Source organism: Xyrauchen texanus, chromosome 42 (genome assembly GCF_025860055.1).
Source record: "Xyrauchen texanus isolate HMW12.3.18 chromosome 42, RBS_HiC_50CHRs, whole genome shotgun sequence".
Lineage (NCBI taxonomy): Eukaryota > Metazoa > Chordata > Actinopteri > Cypriniformes > Catostomidae > Xyrauchen > Xyrauchen texanus.
The window spans coordinates 29,697,485-29,721,740 of record NC_068317.1 but is presented as its reverse complement, the minus strand read 5'-3'; the positions used below and the strand labels follow the sequence as shown (position 1 = coordinate 29,721,740).

At 37.3% G+C, this 24,256-nt stretch overlaps 2 protein-coding genes across 3 annotated transcripts; both read right to left on the bottom strand.

Moving 5' to 3' along the window:
* LOC127634720 (uncharacterized) lies at window positions 1–6,611 on the bottom strand. 2 transcript variants are annotated; one of them, XM_052114379.1, is made up of 6 exons: window positions 6,465–6,611; window positions 4,906–4,963; window positions 4,431–4,568; window positions 3,205–3,291; window positions 2,696–2,827; window positions 1–2,053 (listed from the first exon to the last, which is right to left on the bottom strand). In XM_052114379.1, the coding sequence occupies exons 1-6, from the start codon at window positions 6,472–6,474 to the stop codon at window positions 1,816–1,818; spliced, it is 663 nt and encodes a 220-aa protein (XP_051970339.1). In that variant the 5' UTR covers window positions 6,475–6,611; the 3' UTR covers window positions 1–1,815. The 2 variants fall into 2 exon arrangements, with proteins under 2 accessions (XP_051970339.1, XP_051970340.1); XM_052114380.1 differs by having other exon boundaries at window positions 4,431–4,565.
* A 5,646-nt stretch (window positions 6,612–12,257) lies between these two features.
* Window positions 12,258–22,031, bottom strand: LOC127634716 (serine/threonine-protein kinase RIO3-like). Its single transcript, XM_052114370.1, has 13 exons — window positions 21,793–22,031; window positions 20,603–20,715; window positions 20,192–20,340; window positions 19,975–20,082; window positions 18,326–18,435; window positions 18,066–18,209; window positions 17,836–17,963; window positions 17,553–17,735; window positions 17,121–17,280; window positions 13,688–13,768; window positions 13,431–13,520; window positions 13,193–13,300; window positions 12,258–12,933 (listed from the first exon to the last, which is right to left on the bottom strand). Exons 1-13 carry the CDS (start codon window positions 21,826–21,828, stop codon window positions 12,817–12,819), a joined length of 1,527 nt encoding a protein of 508 aa, XP_051970330.1. The 5' UTR covers window positions 21,829–22,031; the 3' UTR covers window positions 12,258–12,816.
* Between the last annotated feature and the right edge of the window lie 2,225 nt (window positions 22,032–24,256).

The following is a 24,256-nucleotide window of genomic DNA, read 5'->3' as shown; positions in this document are numbered from 1 at the left end:
TATAAAGATTGATTTATTTGAAATGATTGACAGTTGGACATGAAAGTCTTCAAACACTGGTGCAAGTGATCAACAAAATGATCTGTTGCTTGTCACTTTATACAATTGGTTAGTGTTGCCATGGTACCAACATTTCAGTAGTCGGTATGGTTAGAACGAACCCCCCCATGCATGTATAGGATAACATATGCCAAAAAGAGCATTGCAGCAATGCCAAGATCAATGCAAAAATAAACTAAAGAACACTACAAAAAAAGCAGTCACAAACATTACAACTCAAATAATACCAGTTTTAACAGAAGAATCAATGTAAGGGTTTTTATCAAATTAAAAGCTTCCCATTTCTGCTTTTTTACCAGAAAAGCCTTCCCCGAAAAGCTCTCAATTTTTTTTTTGCCCCATTCACTTCCATTATAAGCACCTCACCGTAACCGTAATTCTTGGAGGGACGAGTCGAAATACATTTTTGTGGTAAGGGCTGCACGATTATAGCACAAATCATAATTGCCGATTATTGCCCTTGATATTGTAATCATGATTATTAATGTCGATTAAAATATTAAATTACCATGAGGTCACAAAGTAAGCAACCGTGTGGTTGGAGTAGCAGATTTCAATGGTGGATATGAGCTGAGCTCCAGTTTCTTTTAAGCATTATATTATACTGTATTTTATTTTATATTATAATAATGTTTGTTAAGGTAAGGCAAATTAAAATTATTTAAAACTGATATCTATGGTATAGAATAAATGTAATTATTGCTAAATTACTGCTTAAATTATTAGTCCACGTACAGTAAGTAATATGGCATATTCAATATTCAAACTTATTAACAGCCGTTTAATCGACCAAGTTGCTGCGTTCAGGAAGGCCTTTGGTGGCGAGACGGGTGCCCGTTAATCCTGTTAGATCTTCAATGGTGATCTCGTTCATGTAAGATCATCGTTAGATCATTTTTGGCCTCAGTTGTTGCACTTTGGAAATTAAAAACAATCATATGCTATCGGAGTTGTGCGATTCGTGAAAATGTTAAATCTACCAATACCAGCGGCGTGGCAAATGGGTCTTATTAGAGCAGAAGCGATAACAATGACGGCGATGTCCTGACATATGCCATTCATGCCATATTCTTTATGCTGGCTAAACCTCCAAAACGCACTTAGAACAGTTCAGCTGAAATACTTATTGCTATTTTGTACAAATCAAATTCACATTGGCCTACTTATTAACATGACAAAACAAATCTGTTATTAAATTAGTAATAAATTGTACACAGAAATCGAGCAACGCGACAAACTCTCCCAATTACAATGGCTGCTGTCACTCACTGCAGGTTTACACGGTTTGAGATCTGCATTTCGATGCAAGCTCAATGACGCTCTGCACAATGTTCTGCACTCTCACGAAGTGAGACTAAGAGAACGAGGGAGGAATGTGGCAGGGCGGAGCCGGTGATACACACCCGGTCCCTTATCAGGCTAATTAAGCCCCCAAGAGGGATAAAGGCCGACTGCGGGCGGTGGTGCGGGAGAGAGAGAGATGTCCGTCATGTGTGTGTTTGTATCTTTTGTTTAAGTTTGCTATTAAATTATTATTTAATAATTGAACACCGTAATCAGCAGTTTTCACGATTACATAATCGTGGCAGCAATAATCGTAATTGTGGTTAGTTTTTCACTTAATTGTACAGCCCTAGCCTGAATATTCCTTCACATTTTTTTTAAATGGATAACAGTGAGATACCTTAAGTCATCAAACATTTGTATAAGAGACCATTCTTTTGTCTTCTGTCTCTTCTCATTTTACACAGTTGGTTAAAACAAGGCATTGATTGCTTTCATCACTTCTTCCTTTAACCCCTCATGCTTGTTTATGATGCCATATACCAGAATGAGCACTGAAGCAATGCCGATAATACCAAGAACAACACCAAAAAGAAACAGCACAATGCTGTAAAACAACAGAAATATGCCATAAAGTAACAATACAATGCCAATGACACCAGAAATAATCAGGAGAATGTCAGATGACAGGAAAGCACGGTCCTTTGAACTGTAGGGATGAAAGGAAAATCAAATTGTGAATATTATTGATTCTTTATGATTCTAGAGCACATAGAGCATTGTAGGCTTACAAATGGTCAGTCAATAGTGGAAGCAGGGTCCAAAATGAACACTAGTGCCGGTGCAAGCCGGACATCTGATGTTTCTCGCCAGACTAAATGGCATGGTCCAAGCTGAAATGTTCAAACGATGATCCGACTCCCTACGTATGACTTAAATCCCAAATGCATTTCAAATACGTACTTCTTTCATATTAATGCAACCAAAATATCAAGCCACAAAACAACAACATTAGGAACAAAGTTACGATGGTCATTTTTTTATGCTTATTTGTATAAATTATGTGTAATCCTTCTGACTTCTAATGTTATATAAAGGTTAAGCAAACAAAGGCAATGCCCAAAAAGCTTTAAAGATAATTATACAAAACATGCACATGTGGTATAACAGCTTGATAACAATATTATCTAGTAACAGATGGTGTGAATACAGCATGCGAATAAAGATCTTTACACCATTAACTATGAATTTCTAAAAGCAACAGTGCTACGGCAGAACATCTCTTGCATATACTGATGATGTATGAAAAACAAAAATAATTTTTACACAAGTAAACAAACTTTGGACTGACCTTTGGCCCTTTTGCTGAGGCTCTTGTTGGGTGTTTATGGGACAAGACCTTGAATCATCTCTCTCATCAGGGTAATCTGATCCGCGGCATCTCATGGGTGCTATTTTAGCGGTTAATAACGGTTGATTGTCCCTTTCAAAACATACAAAGGGTTAAGTCTCATTTAAACTGTATGGATGACTGAGCTCTACAATTAGAGCAAAATAAACACTTACATTTCACCACATATTATTTCCTATGATGTTACAGTGGAAGTTGGAAACTTTCAAAAAAAATCAAAGATGAAAAACAGATTTCTTACACATGTGAATTAAACAAAATCTACATTATGGCAGAGTGGCATCAATATGAAATGATATTTAAATTAGAAAGTAAAGATGTGAATGAAGAAAATGTACAACATTCTTAGGAAATTCTAAAAGCAACAATGCTTCTGCAGAACACATCTTACATATACTAATGATGTATAAAAACTGTATTATTTTTACACAAATGAATGAACTGCTGACCTGAAGTGTATGGGACGAGACATTGAATCGTCACTCTTATAAGACAGATCTGATGGTGTCGGGGATGGTGACTTTAGTTGATCATAACTGTCAGAATTAATTGGGGGTTTAGTTTCATTTACATTATATGAATGTCTGAGCTTTTTTACATCAATTAATTTTACGGAAAAGCATGTCAAACAAAAATGACACTCTAGAAAGATCTACAACTACAGCTAAATAAACACTTACATTTCACTTAATACTATTACTTCTGATGTTACATATAGTGGGCTCAAAGTTGGAAACTTGGAATAAAAATCTTAATTCAAATTGTAGATAAAAAAATCTAAGATGAAAAACAGCTTTCTTGCTCATGTGATATTGCTTATTTATGCAAAATGTACAGTATGGAATCAATATAAGTGCTGCCATTCAAATTTTAATCGTGATTAATCACATATTTTTTAAGTTAATTGTGATTAAATCACAGATTTTGAACATGCTGAACTTTTACTCTACATACACTTCTTTACTTGTTGAAATGCACTCATTTCCTTCTTAGGAAAGGAAAGAAAAAAAACAATATGTAACAATAATGCATTAAAACTTTTATTAACATTCCCCAAACAAAGCCTTCCACACATTAAAGACAGAAATGCACTAAAATAGCACCAATTCAAGTAACATTACTAACTGGGAGGTTGACTATTTAAAAAAACTATGCATAATCATTGCAATAATACCCATTAAACCTCTAAAACTCTCATCCTCCATAGAATGTGGCTATCTGCTTTGCTATAGCAATCCATCAGCCGCATTCATGATTTGCATCAGGGCGCCAATGCCAGCAACAAGCACCACTTTAAACTCCACATGAAAATTGGAGGTGTATTCATAGTTAAGACTTAACATGCTACTGTGGTAATGAATTTGTGCCTTACAGAGGCTGCAAAATACTTGAAATCTGTCACAAGTCCCATCCGGGCTTGTTTTGTACAACAAATAGCATTTGTTTGTATGCAATTAATTTTATTATTGGCACTGAATGCTGATGTGTGTGTGGTTGTGGTGTTAAATAGCATTTCAATTACAAAATAATAAATAGTATCAATGAAGAAATTTGCTAAATTATTAAGAATTGATAAATGCAACAATGTGACTGTAGAAGTTAGAGCACAGCTTACATACGCTAATGATTAATTAAAAAACTGTTATTATTTTACACAAGATAATAAACATCTGACCTGAAGTTTATGGGACGAAACATTGACTCATCACTCTTAAAAGACAGAATTGATGTTGTCGGGGAATGAACTTCAGACCTCATCACATCCTGACGAAATGGTGGGATGTGTGGCCAATATCTCGGTGGATCTGGACTGCTTTGAAAGAGAGGGAATTGGTTTAAAATGGGTAAGCACAATGATGACACATTACAGGACAGTGACCAAGTAAATGCTTTTCCTACTGAATTTTGTGGGTAAAATATGAGCAATATTCTAAGGCAATAACCCACTCCACAAACTCAGTAAAATGAACCTACCCTTTTTGCCATTTTACAACTTTGAGACGGTTTCAAACATTTTAATTAAAAAAATATATTTATTTCCCTAAATGAACACATTACAAAGTCTGCAAAACTCTCAAGTAACGGACCTTAAGCCTAAAAGGCACAGATTCATATTTTTGTCATAACGTATCAATAGAATAATTTCTTACCGTTCACCAAGATGCCTGCGTCTCGATGAATGCAAGTCCATGTTCATTGAATCCAGGTCTTGAAAACGGAACATCGAGTCATTAATATGGTTAATATATGGTTACTGTAGTAACAACCATGGTAATGTTTTCTTTGCATGTGGTTGAACTAGTTACTGAAGTAACACCTTGGTAAATGTTGTGGTAAGTATGGTTTACTACATGGTTTCTGTAGTATATTATTGGAGGGTTTAAAAGGCAGAAATGTGAAGCTTATAATTTTATAAAAACACTTTATTCTTAACACATTATTTGAGCTGTAAAGTTGTTTAGATTATCGCTTTTGTGGGATTACATATAGTCAGGACATTAATAACATGAAAAATGACTATTAAAAATGTTCAGAACTTCTTCAAAGAGTTCTCATCAAAAAATCGTCCACATGCAGCAATGACAGCTTGCAGATACTTGTTATACTAGCTGTCAGTTTGTTCAGATACTCAGGTGACCTTTCACCCCACACTTCCTGTAGCACTTGCCATAGATGTGTCTGTCTTGTCGGGCACTTCTCACACACCTTACAGTCTAGCTGATCCCACAAAAGCTCAATGGGGTAAAGATCAATAACACTCTTTGCCAACTCGAACCTTTTTCAAAGGTGTCTTTTTCTTTGCAGTTCTTCCCATAATGTCTGCACCCCTGAGTCTTCACTTTACTGTTGTACATGAAACTGGTGTTGAGCAGGTAGAATTCAATGAAGCTGTCAGCGGAGGACATGTGAGGCATCTATTTCTCAAACTAGAGACTCTGATGTACTTATCCTCTTGTTTAGTTGCACATCTGGCCTTCCACATCTCTTTCTGTCCTTGTTAGAGACAGTTGTCCTTTGTCTTCAATTAGCACTTTAGCATTATTACTCAAGGATAAGGTGTTGGAGTGATGCTGCAGTCCACATTTGATCAAAAATGACTTTTTTCAAAAAGCGATGGTGCTGTTTTTTTACATCAGTAATGTCCTGACTATACTTTGTGATCAGTTGAATGTCACTTTGGTGATTTAAAGGACCAATTTCCTTCCGAAACAGCTAAATCTGTACATTATTCCAAACTTTTGGCCGCCTATTCATGCTATTATAAAAAGTGCTAAGAAGAACGCTTAGCAGTGAGCTTTTTATTATGAGATTTAACTTTATCTCTCTCTATTTTTTTTTTTAATCGAAAAATAATCTAAATAAATTAGCCTGGAATAGACCAAAACCAGGACAACATTTCTGGAATCGAACAGCCTAATTTTGACATTGCCAAGTTTAGAAGCCAGTGGCTCAGTAAACAATTACTCGCTTGTGTGCAGAAAAAATTAAAACGGATTACATTATAACCTTATTTATTAATAGTGATTAATAGAAGTAATAACAAAGAGAGTAAAAACAATTTCCTTCTAAAATGTATTAAACGTCCGGACATTTTCGGTTATACTAGGCCCAATATTGTAGCAAAGGTGTTGACACGCGATCGTATTTCCTAAATCCAAAATAAGCACAACGTATTTTCTTGCATCATTACTCCAATTAATCTACTTACAGGTTGCCATTCTGTCTATTTTGAAGTGTTATTCAGGACAAATCCTGTGCAAATTATCCAGTTCACAGACTGCTTTCAGTTTCATCGACGTGTTTTTCCATGCCGCGTCCTGAACAAGATTTTATTTAGTGGAGACGGGCAACTTCATTAGTCATAGCGCCCCAACTCTCACCGGATGTCGAAAGGAATTCCCGCCTTCCAGGTAAAAGAACCAATCACCTTTTAGATACAGACATTACCTGTCAATCAACTCTGTAACGGGCATGCGCAGTAGTTATACAAGCCGGGAAAATTGCGTGTTTTAGCATAGGATGAGGTAAATATGCACAATTTATGCTTCCAATATTACGACATTTTATTGCTGATTTGAAATGTGTTATTTGATCGTAATCTTGACCAATCGTTTTTTATATATCGGCTTTCCCCATTCAAGCTGCACTAGCATGACTGGAAATATCCTTCCGAGAGCGTTCCAAAGACTGCCGACAGTGGACTGACTTGCTAGAAAGACTTTAACTGCCCAAAAATCCCCAATAGAGGTCTTGGTCGTTTCAACATTTTGCAAAGTTCTATCAACTTTTAGCCTTCCACGCCAACAAATGAACAACTTTCAGCCATATCAACACTAATTAGCATTCTACATTTTGTCTAAGATTGATGTAGTATGAAGGAAACCACACGTTTATGTCAAATGTAGAAAGGCAGAAATGTACATACACCTTAGCCAAATACATTTAAACTCAGTTTTTCCACAATTCCTGACATTTTATCGTCAGGTCAGTTAAAATTACTACTTTATTTTAAGAATGTGAAATCTCAGAATAATTGTAGAGAGAATTATTTCAGATTTTATTCCTTTCATCACATTCCAAGTAGGTCAAAAGTTTACACACTTTGTTAGTATTTGGTAGCATTGCCTTTAAATTGTTTAATTTGGGTTAAACGTTTTAGGGAGCCTTCCACAAGCTTCTCACAATAAGTTGCTGGAATTTTGGCCCATTCCTCCAGACAGAACTGGTGTAACTGAGTCAGGTTTGTAGGCCTCCTTGCTCGCACATGCTTTTTCAGTTCTGCCCACATATTTTCTATCAGACTGAGGTCAGGGCTTTGTGATTTTCACTCCAATACCTTCACTTTGTTGTCCTTAAGCCATTTGCCACAACTTTGGAGGTATGCTTGTGGTAATTGTCCCATTTGCCTTTCAGGTAATGTCGATATAGGACTCGTTTTACTGTGGATATAGATACTTGTCTACCTGTTTCCTCCAGCATCTTCACAAGATCGTTTGCTGTTATTCTGGGATTGATTTGCACTTTTCGCACCAAACTACATTCATCTCTTTGAGACAGAATGCATCTCCTTCCTGAGTGGTATGATGGTTGCATGGTCCCGTGGTGTTTATTGTTTGTACAGATGAACGAGGTACCTTCAGCTGTTTGGAAATTGCTCCCATAGATGAATCAGACTTGTGGAGGTCCACAATTGTTTTCTGAGGTCTTTTTTTATTTCTTTAGATTTTTCCCATGATGTCAAGCAAAGAGGCACTGAAGGAGTTTGAAGGTAGGCCTTAAAATTAATCCATGGGTACACCTCCAATTCAGTACACCTCCTATCAGAAGCTTATTGGCTAATTTTCTAAAGGTTGACATAATTTTCTGGAATTTTCCAAGCTGCTTAAAGGCACAGATACCTTAGGGGCCATTTACAAGACATCGTTTTCAACTAAAAATGGAAAACTTTTTTTGCGTTTTGGCTGTTCGTTTACACAACAACGGCGTTTTGGGGCCTGAAAACGCAAACTTTTGAAAACGGGTTTCAAATTGCAAGATATCGTCCCCATGTAAACATACAAATACGCGAATGTGTGAAAACAATGAGGTCATGCACACGCGTACGTGTTCAGTCTATAGGCATGCGCGCAAGTACTTCAAAACAACACGCGAGACCTTTAAAAATTACAATGGTGGATTACAGGACTGTGTTTGTGCTGCTCAAGATTTTGAGTTGATTGACGCTTCTCCAGCAAAGTAATTGTAGTAATAAGCCAACCTCATCGTCCACCCAGACAAAATTGTTTGATGCTTTCGCCATCTCCATTGTTTGTATTCACCGCTCTGTGGTCGAATACTTATGTGCGCAGGCATGTAGTTTCTTTACAAAGTGACATCACCAACTACTTGCCTTGCATGCATAATACAGCGTTTTTAGTCGTTTTTGTGGATCCGAGTGAACGGGGATCGTTTTGACAACGTTGTCGTCTGTACGCAAAACTTTTCAAAAATACAAAAGGAAAAACATTTGAATTTTTCATGCATCGTTTACATTTACATTTATGCATTTGGCAGACGCTTTTATCCAAAGCGACTTACAGTGCACTTATTACAGGGACAATCCCCTCGGAGCAACCTGGAGTTAAGTGCCTTGCTCAAGGACACAATGGTGGTGGCTGTGGGGATCGAACCAGCGACCTTCTGACGTCATTGTCATGTAAACGTACCCTTGGTGTATGAATAATTTTAGGGATCCAAACTCCTCATCTTTTGGAGATATTCCACACTTTGAAACCATAATCGGTCACTTTTGTGATTGTGAAGAGCAATGAGTAATGTGCAAAAGTGACCGATATTTATACACGTTATTGGTCATCACATGACTCGCATCAGTGCTGCCGAATACATTGAATGACGTCACACCACGTTTTGGCTTCACCAATAATGTCTTTGAGAGTACTGAGCAACAAGAAATATTTAAAAACTATACAAATTTGTGGAGAGGTTGAATGTATCGTAATTTATTTAATTTAAATATTACAGTATCGTTTACGAATATCAGAGACCCCAGTTATTTAACTAATTTAAATTAACCAAGAAAACATAAACGAGTCCTTTTATTACTTCCTGCTATCAAAGCAACTGCAAGCTTTTTCTCTCTCTTCCATATACATGTTTTCAATGTTTATTCAGTGCCGGAGCTAGGGGGTGGCCAGGGGTGGCCGTGGACCGAAGCCTGGCCACCCCATTGGCCACCCCACTTGCAACTGCCGCTTTGGTAATTTTTTGTCTTGGGCACAATTTAGATTTTAGAGCTGTCTCTGTACAACTGCAACACACAAGAGTCTTAACGTGTGCACACCAAGGTCGCCGCACCTCTCTGTCATACGGAAATGCTGCCTGAAAATGTCTGTGCCACTACAGATCGCTGACCCCTGCGAAAAACTCCTGTATCCGCCCCGTGTTTATTGTGCACACCTCCATCTTTTTTACATGGCAAACTGGTAAAATCGCCCCTCTGTGATGCTTTCTGCAACTCTTGTCATGTGGAGGGTGATGTGGCGCTTGACGATGGGTTCAGCCTCCAGAACCAAATTAAAACTGCCACTAGAAGTCGTCTGTCTGAGACAAAGACACAAAATCTAATGACAATTGCCTCAGTATGGAAGCCCTGAACCGTAAGGTGAAAAAAACAGAATTGTCTTTTTTTTTTTTTTTATCTCTTAAAAATGATATACAGTGGGTACGGAAAGTATTCAGACCCCCTTAAATTTTTCACTCTTTGTTATATTGCAGCCATTTGCTAAAATCATTTAAGTTCATTTTTTTCCTCATTATTGTACACACAGCACCCCATATTGACAGAAAAACACAGAATTGTTGACATTTTTGCACATTTATTAAAAAAGAAAAACTGAAATATCACATGGTCCTAAGTATTCAGACCCTTTGCTGTGACACTCATATATTTAACTCAGGTGCTGTCCATTTCTTCTGATCATCCTTGAGATGGTTCTACACCTTCAATTGAGTCCAGCTGTGTTTGATTATACTGATTGGACTTGATTAGGAAAGCCACACACCTGTCTATATAAGACCTTACAGCTCACAGTGCATGTCAGAGCAAATGAGAATCATGAGGTCAAAGGAACTGCCTGAAGAGCTCAGAGACAGAATTGTGGCAAGGCACAGATCTGGCCAAGGTTACAAAAAAATTTCTGCTGCCCTTAAGGTTCATAAGAGCACAGTGGCCTCCATAATCCTTAAATGGAAGACGTTTGGGACGACCAGAACCCTTCCTAGAGCTGTCCGTCCGGCCAAACTGAGCTATCGGGGGAGAAGAGCCTTGGTGAGAGAGGTAAAGAAGAACCCAAAGATCACTGTGGCTGAGCTCCAGAGATGCAGTCGGGAGATGGGAGAAAGTTGTAGTAAGTCAACCATCACTGCAGCCATCCACCAGTTGGGGCTTTATGGCAGAGTGGCCCGACGGAAGCCTCTCCTCAGTACAAGACACATGAAAGCCCGCGTGGAGTTTCAAGATGGTGATAAATAAGATTATCTGGTCTGATGAGACAACTGTTTGGCCTTAATTCTAAGCGGTATGTGTAGAGAAAACCAGGCACTGCTCATCACCTGTCCAATACAGTCTCAACAGTGAAGCATGGTGGTGGCAGCATCATGCTGTGGGGGTGTTTTTCAGCTGCAGGGACAGGACGACTGGTTGCAATCGAGGGAAAGATGAATGCGGCCAAGTACAGGGATATCCTGGACGAAAACCTTCTCCAGAGTGCTCTGGACCTCAGACTGGGCCGAAGGTTCACCTTCCAACAAGACAATGACCCTAAGCACACCGCTAAAATAACGAAGGAGTGGCTTCACAACAACTCCGTGACTGTTCTTGAATGGCCCAGCCAGAGCCCTGACTTAAACCCAATTGAGCGTCGCTGGAGAGACCTGAAAATGGCTGTCCACCAACGTTTACCATCCAACCTGACAGATCTGGAGAGGATCTGCAAGGAGGAATGGCAGAGGATACCCAAATCCAGATGTGAAAAACTTGTTGCATCTTTCCCAAAAAGACTCATGGCTGTATTAGATCAAAAGAGTGCTTCTACTAAATACTGAACAAAGGGTCTGAATACTTAGGACCATGTGATATTTCAGTTTTTCTTTTTTAATAAATGTGCAAAAATGTCAACAATTCTGTGTTTTTCTGTCAATATGGGGTGCTGTGTGTACAATAATGAGGAAACAAAATTAACTTAAATGATTTTAGCAAATGGCTGCAATATAACAAAGAGTGAAAAATGTAAGGGGGTCTGAATACTTTCCGTACCCACTGTATATATATATATAGCGGCATATATATGTATTTTTTATTTTTTTTTTGCAGTTCAGGGCTTCCGTACCTCAGCATCAGTCTCCCTTGATGCATTTCATTATGCACAGGCCAGCGCCGTTTAAGTCAATGCAGACCAGGAGGAAGGTTTGAGTCCTGTTCACTTCATTTTTAACGTGTTCTGTTCATATTTTATTTGTATTTTGCAATATTGCGTTGTTCATATGTCGTATTGCGGGGGAAAAAATATTAATCTGCGTCGTGTGTTTCTGTTGTTCATCTGTTCTCTGCATAAATAAATAAATGCATAATTTGCTATATGCTCGTCCTGTAAGCTCATGACTAAAAATGAAAATGTGAATGGAAATAAAAGCTATTAATTGTCTTATTATCATTAAAATATGAGGGCTAATAATAGATTGACAGAATTTTACGACCCTGTCCATCAAAATGAGGGATGATTAAATGTCCTAAACAACTTACCAAAACTATAGTTTTCTAATATGTAATCTGATGAGTGGTTAAAAAAAATGAATTTAAATGTCTTCAACCCAAGTGCATGTAAACTTCTGACTTCAACTGTAAATGCAATATAAGTAAACCTATCATTTCATATTAAATTATAGTAATCATCTAAAAACATTGAAATCATCTAAAAAAAAAGTCCTAAATGAAGAGCACAAAAAGAGTTTATTTTTTTTATTTTAACCTGATTTTACTAAAGACACCACAAATCTACAACAATTGTAATCTTATCAGTAAACTATTCAACAAAACACCCATTTGAATAATGGCTTGTGCAGAACTTGTGCAATGACTTCTGCTCATTACTAAAACTGAAATCAACACACCAACACCTGGCATTCTGAGATTTTGGACAGAGCTTGCCATTTTTGTGGAAGGAGACAATTACTGCACCACACAATATTATAAGATTACATGCGTCTCCATAGTTATATTATTTTATCCTGTTTTTCTTTTTTTATAACCATCATCCAAAAACTGTCTGTTAAAAACATGACAAGTTATCAATGTCTAAAATGATCGATATGTATCACTTTCAACACTGAGCAAATGGGTGAACAGCAGTCAAGGGATGGCGTGAGCATTTCAGAGGGCAGAACGCACAGAATGATGCGGGACACATTCGGAGGCCCGCGATCTGACCGTTCAACACCTCGTTGTGACTTGAGACCAAAGGGATGTTCTCTCCCTTATATTTCAAATTATTATTTTACACATGTTAATCATCATCATCATCAGTATTTAATTGGGGTGGGCTGCCATCACTAGTGCCAGTGAAGATTTTCTTGCTAGACTTTTGCACATGGTCTTCGTTTCTTTTCTCCAGGGCTTCAATCTGTAGAAAGACAATTTGAAACGACTTAATATGTTCTGCATGTCCATAAACACACAAAAGCGCACATATTTAAATTAGAGATACTTTAATTTGCCCCAATACCACCACCACCACCACCAAAAAAAAAAAAAAAAAAAACAACCTTGTCAAGAGCCTATTTATGCCATTGTGCGTCACTTGACATCATTATATTTGCCATAAGTCTTTAGAAATAATTAGCAAATGCTGATTGCATGTAACAGACATTTGAAGGCCTTACCTTGGCTAAGAAATCAGCCTCATTATCACTGTTGATCTGCAGTCCAGACACAGTGTTGAACAGCTCGAATACATTCAGAGCTTCCTCCACACCAGCTTTCTGGAAAAACTAGAGAGCAGAGCATTCAATAATTACCACATTCCTGCTTTTGGGATATCAGCATCTCTCCATAAGGCATATGTCAACAAACGTTTCTTTTGATTACTCTAATGAACCACAAGTTGGTTTGTATACTTACTGTGGCCACGTTCCGACAGTCCCGGAAGAGGAACTCCAGACCGTGAGGGTGAGTGGGCTCTATGGACTGGCTCACATCAATGAACCAAACCTTCAGGATGAAAACAAGTATATAACTTATGGCTTCTTGAGCGATTTAAAAGCTCCAAAAAAACATTATGGTTGAAAGTGATGGCAAAAGCCTTGTTTCTTCATGCAGAATATAAAGTGATTCATTATAAAGACCAAACTATGTCCGAAATTGGCTGTCGTACAAACCTGTCCATCATGCCAAAGCATGTTGTATTCACTCAAATCAGCGTGAACCAGGTTACAGTCTTGATAGAGTCGCTGCATCATCTGTAATGTCAAAAATTCGATAACATGAGTAAAGCATTTCTACCTAAAATTCACATAGCTAATTACAAAAAGTTTAGCTTAGCTTAGAGGTTTGAATCCCGTCCTGCTTCTGGAAGTATTTTTCACATTCATTTTTGCCATAGGGATTTCAGTAAGTACTTTTTTTTATTAACAGGTGTTAGTAAGATTTCTTAACCCAGTTCTTTTACAGTTTAATTTAGTCAGCTCACCTGTCTTTGTTTGGTTTATCATGTATTTTTATATTTTTGGAGGGTTTTTTGTGGGGATTTTATTTTTCCATGGCCACAGCGACTTTTTTGTTTTTACATTTTGCCGACTTCTTATGTTGGTCCCAAACTTGGGTCATAACATAATACTTAATAATCATTATTATATTGTGGATTCGATTTGTTTTATATAAAAGTAATTTATTTCTGTCCTATTTGCTTCACCTACAGTGTTTAGTTAACAATGTTCCACATCTGGTGAAATGTTGTCAGCTAGTTTTGTGTTATATTGTGCTGTGTTTGTAGATTTGTATAATAACTTGTAGCAGTTACTAATGCTTGCTAGCATGAATGCTTTAACATGCATTACTTTTCTTTCACAATACGTCAACTGCTCTAAAATAGTACATTATACATTATAATGTACTATTACCTATTATAATGTAGAATAGTACATTACCCACAAACAGACCATGTTTATCAGTCTTTAAATCGCTGACTTTTGCAGTTTTACACCAATCAGCCACAACATTAAAACCACCTGCCTAATATTGTGTGGGTCCCCCTTGTGCTGCCAAAACAGCGCCAACCCGCATCTCAGAACAGCATTCAGATATGATGATATTCTTCTCAGCACAATTGTACAGAGCGGTTATCTGAGTTACTGTAGACTTTGTTAGTTCAAACCAGTCTGGCCGTTCTCTGTTGACCTCTTTCATCAACAAGGTGTTTCCATCCACAGAACTGCCCCTTACTGGACGTTTTTTGTTTTTGGCATCATTCTGAGTAAATTCTAAAATCAGCAGTTACAGAAATACTCAAACCAGCCTGTCTGGCACCAACAATAATTCATGTGATTATCTAATCAGCCAATTGTGTGGCAGCAGTGCAGTGCAAAAATCATGCAGATACGTGTCAGGAGCTTCAGTTAATGTTCACATAAATGGCTAGAATGGTTCGAACTGACAAAGTCTACGGTTACTCAGATAACTGCACTGTACAATTGTGGCGAGAAGAATGCTATTCTGAGATGTGGATTGACGGAATGAGGGGGACCTACACAATATTAGGCAGGTGGTTTTATGTTGTGGCTGATCGGTGTATAATCCCATCTGACCATATTGCGATTTTGGTGTAATTTGAATTATTTGTGCAGCCTTGAAGGATCGTTAAATTAGTCTATAGATACGCTCTTGATAAAACTTAATGGCCAAACAGAAAGCACATTAAAATCATCATGATATTCACAACAATGCTTAATTTTATATTGTGAATATTCGATATATACACTCACCTAAAGGATTATTAGGAACACCATACTAATACTGTGTTTGACCCCCTTTCGCCTTCAGAACTGCCTTAATTCTACGTGGCATTGATTCAACAAGGTGCTGAAAGCATTCTTTAGAAATGTTGGCCCATATTGATAGGATAGCATCTTGCAGTTGATGGAGATTTGTGGGATGCACATCCAGGGCACGAAGCTCCCGTTCCACCACATCCCAAAGATGCTCTATTGGGTTGAGATCTGGTGACTGTGGGGGCCATTTTAGTACAGTGAACTGATTGTCATGTTCAAGAAACCAATTTGAAATGATTCGAGCTTTGTGACATGGTGCATTATCCTGCTGGAAGTAGCCATCAGAGGATGGGTACATGGTGGCCATAAAGGGATGGACATGGTCAGAAACAATGCTCAGGTAGGCCGTGGCATTTAAACGATGCCCAATTGGCACTAAGGGGCCTAAAGTGTGCCAAGAAATCATCCCCCACACATTACACCACCACCACCACCAGCCTGCACAGTGGTAACAAGGCATGATGGATCCATGTTCTCATTCTGTTTACGGCAAATTCTGACTCTACCATCTGAATGTCTCAACGGAAATCGAGACTCATCAGACCAGGCAACATTTTTTTCCAATTCCAATTTTGGTGAGCTCTTGCAAATTGTAGCCTCTTTTTCCTATTTGTAATGGAGATGAGTGGTACCCGGTGGGGTCTTCTGCTGTTGTAGCCCATCCGCCTCAAGGTTGTGCGTGTTGTGGCTTCACAAATGCTTTGCTGCATACCTCGGTTGTAGCAGTGGTTATTTCAGGCAAAGTTGCTCTTCTATCAGCTTGAATCAGTCGGCCCATTCTCCTCTGACCTCTAGCATCAACAAGGCATTTTCAGCCCACAGGACTGCCGCATACTGGATGTTTTTCCTTTTCACACCATTCTTTGTAAACCCTAGAAATGGTTGTGCGTGAAAATCCCAGTAACTGAGCAGATTGTGAAATACTCAGACCGGCCCGTCTGGCACCAACAACCATGCCACGCTCAAAATTGCTTAAATCACCTTTCTTTCCCATTCTGACATTCAGTTTGGAGTTCAGGAGATTGTCTTGACCAGGACCACACCCCTAAATGCATTGAAGCAACTGCCATGTGATTGGTTGATTAGATAATTGCATTAATGAGAAATTGAACAGGTGTTCCTAATAATCCTTTAGGTTAGTGTATATATATATATATATATATATATATATATATATATATATATATATATAGCCCAGCCCTACTTCATAAAGGACTTTTAAGCCATGAACCAAACAAACCAGCGCCGAGGTGAACCACAACATTACAAACTTTGATTTAAAGCGAAAAAGTATTTGAAAATCGGACAAAAAAATCTCTATGAAGTCTATAATCCCATGAAGCACTGCGAATGACAAATCAAATTAAAAACAAAAGAAGAATAGAAGACACATAAAAGTAGTTTGAGAGTGTAGGGAGACTCTCCCTACTGTGTCATTCACAGAGTATCATGGGAGTGGTTGGTCGCTGCAGAGCTCTCCTCGCAATTCTCTGATCGTTTTTTACCCGCTCAGGATCATGGGTAGTGTAGTTCTTCACCTGGAAAATCACTATTAAATATGATTGTTAAAAAATTAAGGTTGAAATAATGTGGACTGATGGCTTCAGCAGGAGCATACACAATCGATTAACCATCAGAGATTGCGGTAAGTTCGTCTATAAAGATTTATTTATCATTAAAAATAAATTCCCCAATGGAAAAATTATGGAATTGTACTTCCAGAACCAGACGGTTGCACTCTGTTGTGTAATTTTAACAAACTCACGTTTAGAACTTGATAATATGCTTTTTGCATATCTTCAGAGTTCAGCATGACATCCTTCAATTTAGGTGCAGGCACGTGGTCGTGGCCAATGAATGACATCACAAGGATGTGCTTCTTCAGTATCACCACCTCTGGGCACGGGATCCCTGCTTTCTTTATCCTACATGTACATATACAAAAATGTGTAAAGAAAAAAAAAACATTTATATAAAGGGAATGAAAACAAAGAGATGAAACAATATACATTCCAGTGTAATCTTAATTCATCTGAAGCATTTAACTACAGCAGAACTACTCAGTCAACATTCACTTTTATTTGCATGGAAAAAGATGATGAACATCATCTTTAGTATATGATGACAGAATGTTCATTTTAGGGGGAACTATCCCTTTAAATATATCAAGTGTCTACACTTCAAATCTGTGTATCACCTGGTGAGATTGTGCATCTCCTTCTCTGCCCACAGGTGGATAATTTTGCGAGGATTCAACTTGCTGAAGCGGTCTTTGAAGCGGTAGTCATCCTTGATGTATTTGTCCCTGTTCCTAAACTCGTTCAGGGTAGTCTTGAAAACTTTGAGCACACACTCCTCTGGAACGATCTTCTCTTCAAAGCTACAGCAGATGAGCAAAAGTTATGAGAGTTGCGTAGCTTAATGTGCTTGTGTTGACTAAGACTTTTCTGGTAACTCCTCAAGTCTTCCACTGAACTCACCGTCCTCCATTAGCATGGAACACCACCGACTCTTTTCCTGTGCTGATACAGCCATTAATGCTCTCCAGTATCCCAGCATTCACCATTTTGAACATCATCAGTCTGGTTCTGGGGTCAACAGCTTGTTCCTAAGCAAATAAAGTACACTGATTAGTCCTTAAATATATTAGACAAAGCATACAAGTGGACAGTTTAAAAGAACACATTACTTAAAGAGCAAAATTTCTCACAGCAGTCGAGTGCTCCTTCTTCTCATGCAGTCGAGCGCTGCGGCGCTGTTCTGTTTGACAGTGTTGTTTCAGAGCGTTGTACACCTTATTGGAGAGCTTCAGGTCCATGCCGATCCCATCTCCCACCTGCACCTCTGGAGCAAACTGAGGAAAATGGATTGAAAGATGGAGAAGGGAAATTTCGATTCTTCTTGTTCAATGGCTTAACTTAAATCATGTTTTAAGGATGTCCTTTTGGGCTGAGTGTTGACTAGTCTTACATTGTCCATGCGTGCTGTGTTCTTCCGTCCACAGACCTCCTCATCGTGTTTGGTGGTGATGTTCTTGCCTTTCCCAACAAAGCCTTTTTTGGGGGTGGTTGTTGGTTTATCTGAGTAAATAAAATGCAGTCCAGTCAAAAACTACTAACTGCTTATTAGCGTTGAGAACCGGTTCCATTTCAATCAAATTACTTCAATGCATGATGTGCATTGACACTTGAAATGGTTCTTTTGAATCTACAGTTCGAAACATCCAGCGTGATCAGTGAAGTCTGATTCCTGAATGAACGACTCTGAGCTGGTTCTTTTTAATGAATCAAAAACAAACAGCACGACCGGTGTAGCCTGATTCCTGAACGAATAACTCTTTTGAGCCGGTACTTTTTAATGAATCAAAAACAAACAGCACGACCGGTGTAGCCTGATTCCTTAACGAATGACTCTTTTGAGCCGGTAATTTTTAATGAATAAAAAACAACAGCACGACCAGTGTAGCCAGATGCCTGAACGAATGACTCTTTTGAGCCAGTTCTTTTTAATGAATCAAAAACAAACAGCACGACCGGTATAGCCTGATTCCTGAACGAATGAATCTTTTGAGACGGTTCTTTTTAATGAATCAAAAACAAACAGCACGACCGGTGTAGCCTGATTCCTGAACGAATGACTCTTTTGAGCCAGTTCTTTTTAATGAATCAAAAACAAACAGCACGACCGGTGTAGCCTGATTACTGAACGAATGAATCTTTTGAGACGGTTCTTTTTAATGAATCAAAAAGGTACAATGCGAAACATACAGTGTGACCAGTGTAGTCCGATACCTGAACAAATTACTTTTATGAGTCGATTCTTTTGAACCATACACATACAAACATACAGCACATCCTACCGTACAAATGACTCATCAGCCCGTTCCTTTAAGAGAATCAAAAACTTACTGATGCACAAGTTATTCATTCAGTCTGACATGAAATGAACTAGAGTTAGTTTTAGCGATTAATCGGTGCCGATATTTGCTTTTTGGAAATATATTATAGGCAAAAGTCTATTTGGAAAGTTAACGATAGTTTTTTCATCAATTCGTCATTTCAAAATAAGAGTCCTCTGTGTGTTTCGAGCTTGTATATATTTATGCACCGTTATTTTGGTAATTTTGGTTGAACAATAAACTGCATCTGGGGTTTTATTAATTTAGGACTCTTTGTCAAAGGAAAGTCTATGATTTTCTGCAAAATTATTTTTCTGCCGATTAATCAGTTATCGGCCTTTTCCACCACCATCGGTTGAACACTAAAATTAACCAAGAATTCTGAATAATTACTGGATGGTTGTTGATATGACAATGTGTAGTTAAAGATACACATTATGAGTTTTGTTGTCTTTAGGAATCGGAACTGGAATTGTCAAATTCCATACGATTCCCATCCCTACTGATACGTAGGGCTGAATCGATTAGCCGACATTATCGACAACAAAAAATTGTCATTGTCGAATAGTCGTCTGATTTAATTTAACACAACTTGAGATCTTTTGAAACGCTAATGATGATCCGGGAGAGCAGCACTTCAGCTCGCACTTTATTAAGGAGAGCGATAACAAACAATAAGACAGAATAACTGATTTTAAGTGTTGCACAAACAAGCTCTCACCAGCTCTGTACGGGTCATGGCGAGTGTCTTGCCAGTCCACCTCATCCTCAGTGCTGTCACTGTCCTCATATGGATGAACCATGCGGTAGTTCTCAAAGGATATGGAGACTGTAGATATGAACATGTTGAGTTAACGTGGAGAAAAAAAAAGACAGATGTTTAATTCAGTACAAACAAAGCATTTACTGCCTAGACACACACACAAGCTGATTTTTACCTTTGCTGTCTCCATTGAACTTCTTCTCCTCTATGCGCAGCTGCGTATCAAACTCACGATCAAACTGCATCTGCAGCATCTTGGCCAGAATCAGATCGCTGGACGTTTCCGTTTCAGGAGCGCAGATGAGGTCCAGATCAGTACTGAACCTAATATGAAGGATACATGTCAATGATGTTTGAGTACCCAGAAATAATTGTCAACAAATAGACTCCTGGACTAAAATAACTTTTAAATTGAATATAAGTACTTAAGTTGACCATCTTATGTATTATCATAGTTTGTGCAATTGATATCACTGCCAAGAGGAATTATACAACTATTCACAACAGTACATTTAAATCCAAGAAGGTGGGGTGCTTGAACGCTTTTCCACAGTTATAAGATATTTAGTAGGTTTGTGAGACTCACTCTGGGTCTGGGAAAGGGTTGCCCTCCTCATGCAGCTGTTTGGCCAGCTGCTCACTCATAACATCAGCCAGAGAGCAGGGTAACGGTGCCAGGGTGGGAGCACCCCAAGGGCTCTGGAAGAAGGTTTTTAAAAAAGCATCTCTTTAAAATACAGATAGAGAACCCAATAAAATCATACCGTCATCTTTAGTCTTTCATCCAAACTACTGACCATTTTAAGAGTTGCCTAATTTGAAATTTGTGAGCTGACATTTACAGATCACCCAATGTGGCAAGACAACTGCTGTCTTTATTCCTAAAATAAGTCTCAGGTATTCTAATATTTGTCTGACCATGTCATTACGCAAACAAATGATGACTCAAGTGTTTCAAGTCCACATACTAAACATTTTCTTACATAAGTGCAACACACACCTTTCTAAAGCTCGCTTCACCAATAAACGTCCCTAGTATATTGAACTACCTTACTATTTCCATTTTGTACTATTTAAACCAGAGCTATTAATTACTAACTACTAATTACATCTTCTACAGTGTAATTAGACTACTGTACTAATGACTCTGTCTGCAAAGTAATTGCATTACATATTACTATCTAAAACCTTTAACAACCTCGACCAGATGAAAAGTACAATGATAGATATGAAACTGTTCTTTTAATTATTTCAAATAAATCATATAAAATCTAATAAATTATTCATGAACTGGCCAAAGAATTTCAGGGGGCGGAGTTAAATTAGAAAACATACATTTTAACATTAGACATTAAAATTCTATTTAGAATTATCTATAGAATTGTTATAGAATTAATAGAATTGTTCTATATTCTGTACGGTATTTATCACAATTACATCAGATGTAACTGTAATTAAATTACTGAAAAATGAAGAGTAATATCTTACTTTAATTTTTAAATGAAAAAGTAATTTAACTACAGTAATTAATTAGGTAGTAATGCATTACACCCAACACTGGTTTAAACACAAAACCTAGCAACTGGATAAAGTTCATTACCACGTTAACATGTCTGGACAGATTTACAGTCATTACTCACCCTGTTTTATAATGGCTGAAAGGCCCTGTACTAAACCAAGTCATATTGTACACCTGGTTGGATATTTACCCACATCATTTGATTGTCAGATGAAAAGGCATCGATTTAAACTTTTAAAAGTGTCAAGAAATTTCACCTTTGTCTCTTTTGTAGATACTTCAAGTTGATCCATATTTGCTGTTGTTGACAGAGTGTTTAGATTCAAACAGAAAAATCGGGTTTAGCTGCGTTTCGGGTAGATAATTTCAATAAAGGTTCGTTAATATCGACTTTAGTCTTTAATGTATTCCTAAGTATGACTATATTTGACCAAGAGGGCTAAAAGAGTGACGACAACTCAATTCGTTACCGACTGTATGTCAGCTAAAAATAGGTGCGAGGGACAACCTACTATGACGTCATACGTTCTGTTTTTCAAAATACAGGTAAACAAATAGAATAAGAAAATAAAACATTTCACAAGGATGAAGACATTTGTATCGTCTACAGAGACGTGCTTTTCTTTTTATACAATATATAGTATTGTATTTAATAATCAAATGTACATTTGAATTTGTGAAATAACAATGCCTTACACTGCACCAGAAAACAGATTTAATTCTTTATGAAATAAAACGTTGTAGAAGTAATTTCTAATTAATAATAAGAATTATTATTATTATTATTATTATTTATTAGTAGCATTATTTCATCACTCTTTATTACTTTATACCTTTATTTTGAAAGCTGCGATAACGTCTGTTTTATCATGTAATATTTTAGTATTTCACTCAAATAAAAGCGATAATATTATTATCAAAAAGCATGTATGTTGTCATAAAAACAAAAATATAAATCACTGTATGTTACTAAAAATGTCTTTGTCCTTGAAGTGAAACGTTACATTCATGAACAGAACTGTTGGTTGGTTGATTGTTTGATTTGATGATTTCTTGTCAGAAATGAAGAACATAATTTAAATCAGATCGATTAATTTAATGAATCATAATTTAATCAATTAAATCTGATTAAATAATAAAAAAAATTAAATGTAGAATTTGAATGAAAACGTAATTTTTTTTTCTGCTCATTTTGATATTAAACAAATATTTTCACTTTGAAGCCAGAGATTTAAAAATGTTTTGTATTACTAATAAGAATAATATGTTAATGTTCAATAGGTTGCTCAAAATTTCTAAAACTTTTATTGGTTAAAAATGTCCCACGTGACACAGTGGGTTCGTGGTCAGCAGAACAAAGTACAGATGAGATGAGATGACGGCACACTCAAGGAAAGTTTTGAAGAGCTGTGCATGAAATAAAAGTTATTGATGCATCCAAACCAATGAATGTTGCTCGGCTGCTCCTTGCTCTAATATTCTGCTCATTTTTCACAGTATCATATTTCACAAATAAGGTCATTCCTCTTTGAACTGCTAAAACACATTGTATCTGTATCTGTGTCTATGTCTGTTATTGTTGTGTTTATTTGTTTAGTTGTTAAAAATGGTTTTGCATGTGTTACATCTGTGATGTACTTTTGCCTAAAACTGCCATCTGCCAACTGCTCGGCCAATCAAAATAAATATTGTGTTTTAGTTGTGTGGTCTTTATTTGCTCATTTATTGTAAATGTTGAGGATTGTCTTTACTTTTCAGTATGTTCTGTCTATCTCAACGTTTACATTTCCAACAGTTTTTCAGGGGTAAGTATACAGAAAATATTTTGAATTCCCCAAGTTTATAATTAAGTTTTTCATTTACATAATAGTGTTAATTGATCTTTATCATTGACTGTCTACTGGTTGCAGACCTCCACTGGCGCTCTATTGCTACTGGTTTCTTGGAAACCGGGTTGGGTTGAAATCAGTGGTGGTGCAGTGGTTGAGGCTCAGGTTTGCTGACCAGAAGGTCGGGGGTTCAAGCCCCAGCACCAACAAGATGCCACTGTTGTGTCCTTGAGCAAGGCACTTAACTCCAGGTTGTTCTGGGGGATTGTCCCTGTAATAAGTGCACTGTAAGTTGCTTTGAATAAAAGCGTCTGCCAAATGCATAAATGTAAACATAAAGCCAGGTGAGTACAAATGCTGTGGATGGGTGGAATTGGTATTCTGTAGGAATAGTTTTAAAATGTAATATTTAAAGGATATTTAATGGTGTTAGAACTCTACATTTATAAATGTAATCTAGTTTTCCTTTTTTTTTTATAGTATCCTAGTTTTTTATAATATTCTTATACCTGCATATCCATATGTTTCTGCCATTAATATTCTGAAACCATCATGGATCATATTATTAAGGTAGGTTTCTTTCAACTATACAGTCGGTTAAACGGCTGTAAATTACATACTTTTAAATTAGTTGTATTAAAATTAAAATGATTATGTTCTAATACTGTAATGAAAACAAAATAATGCTGGAGTAAAAAAAGGACATTGATTTCAAACATTATTAATATTACATGTTATGTTCCTGTAAAAGTAGAACAGTTGATGTGAAGTACTTGAAGTAGTGACTCCTGAATAACGAACATTTTGACCATCTTTGAGCCCCTTGATATGGTTCTGTATGTTTCACCTCTCAGTTTGGTCCCAGTGACTACATGTGGGCGTCCATCCATCT

Excerpts from the sequence above, each read along its gene's own strand:
- LOC127634720 (XM_052114379.1), bottom strand. Across the intron at positions 3,292-4,430 it reads TTTCGTCCCATAAACTTCAG|TTATGATCAACTAAAGTCAC; the intron begins GTCAGATGTTTA and ends TAATTCTGACAG. Across the intron at positions 2,054-2,695 it reads CCTCAGCAAAAGGGCCAAAG|TTCAAAGGACCGTGCTTTCC; the intron begins GTCAGTCCAAAG and ends TCATCCCTACAG.
- LOC127634716 (XM_052114370.1), bottom strand. The coding sequence starts at position 21,828 with ATGGATCAACTTGAAGTATCTACAAAAGAGACAAAG. Across the intron at positions 20,341-20,602 it reads AACCCTTTCCCAGACCCAGA|GTTCAGTACTGATCTGGACC; the intron begins GTGAGTCTCACA and ends CCTTCATATTAG. Across the intron at positions 17,964-18,065 it reads AGAAGGAGCACTCGACTGCT|GAACAAGCTGTTGACCCCAG; the intron begins GTGAGAAATTTT and ends TTATTTGCTTAG.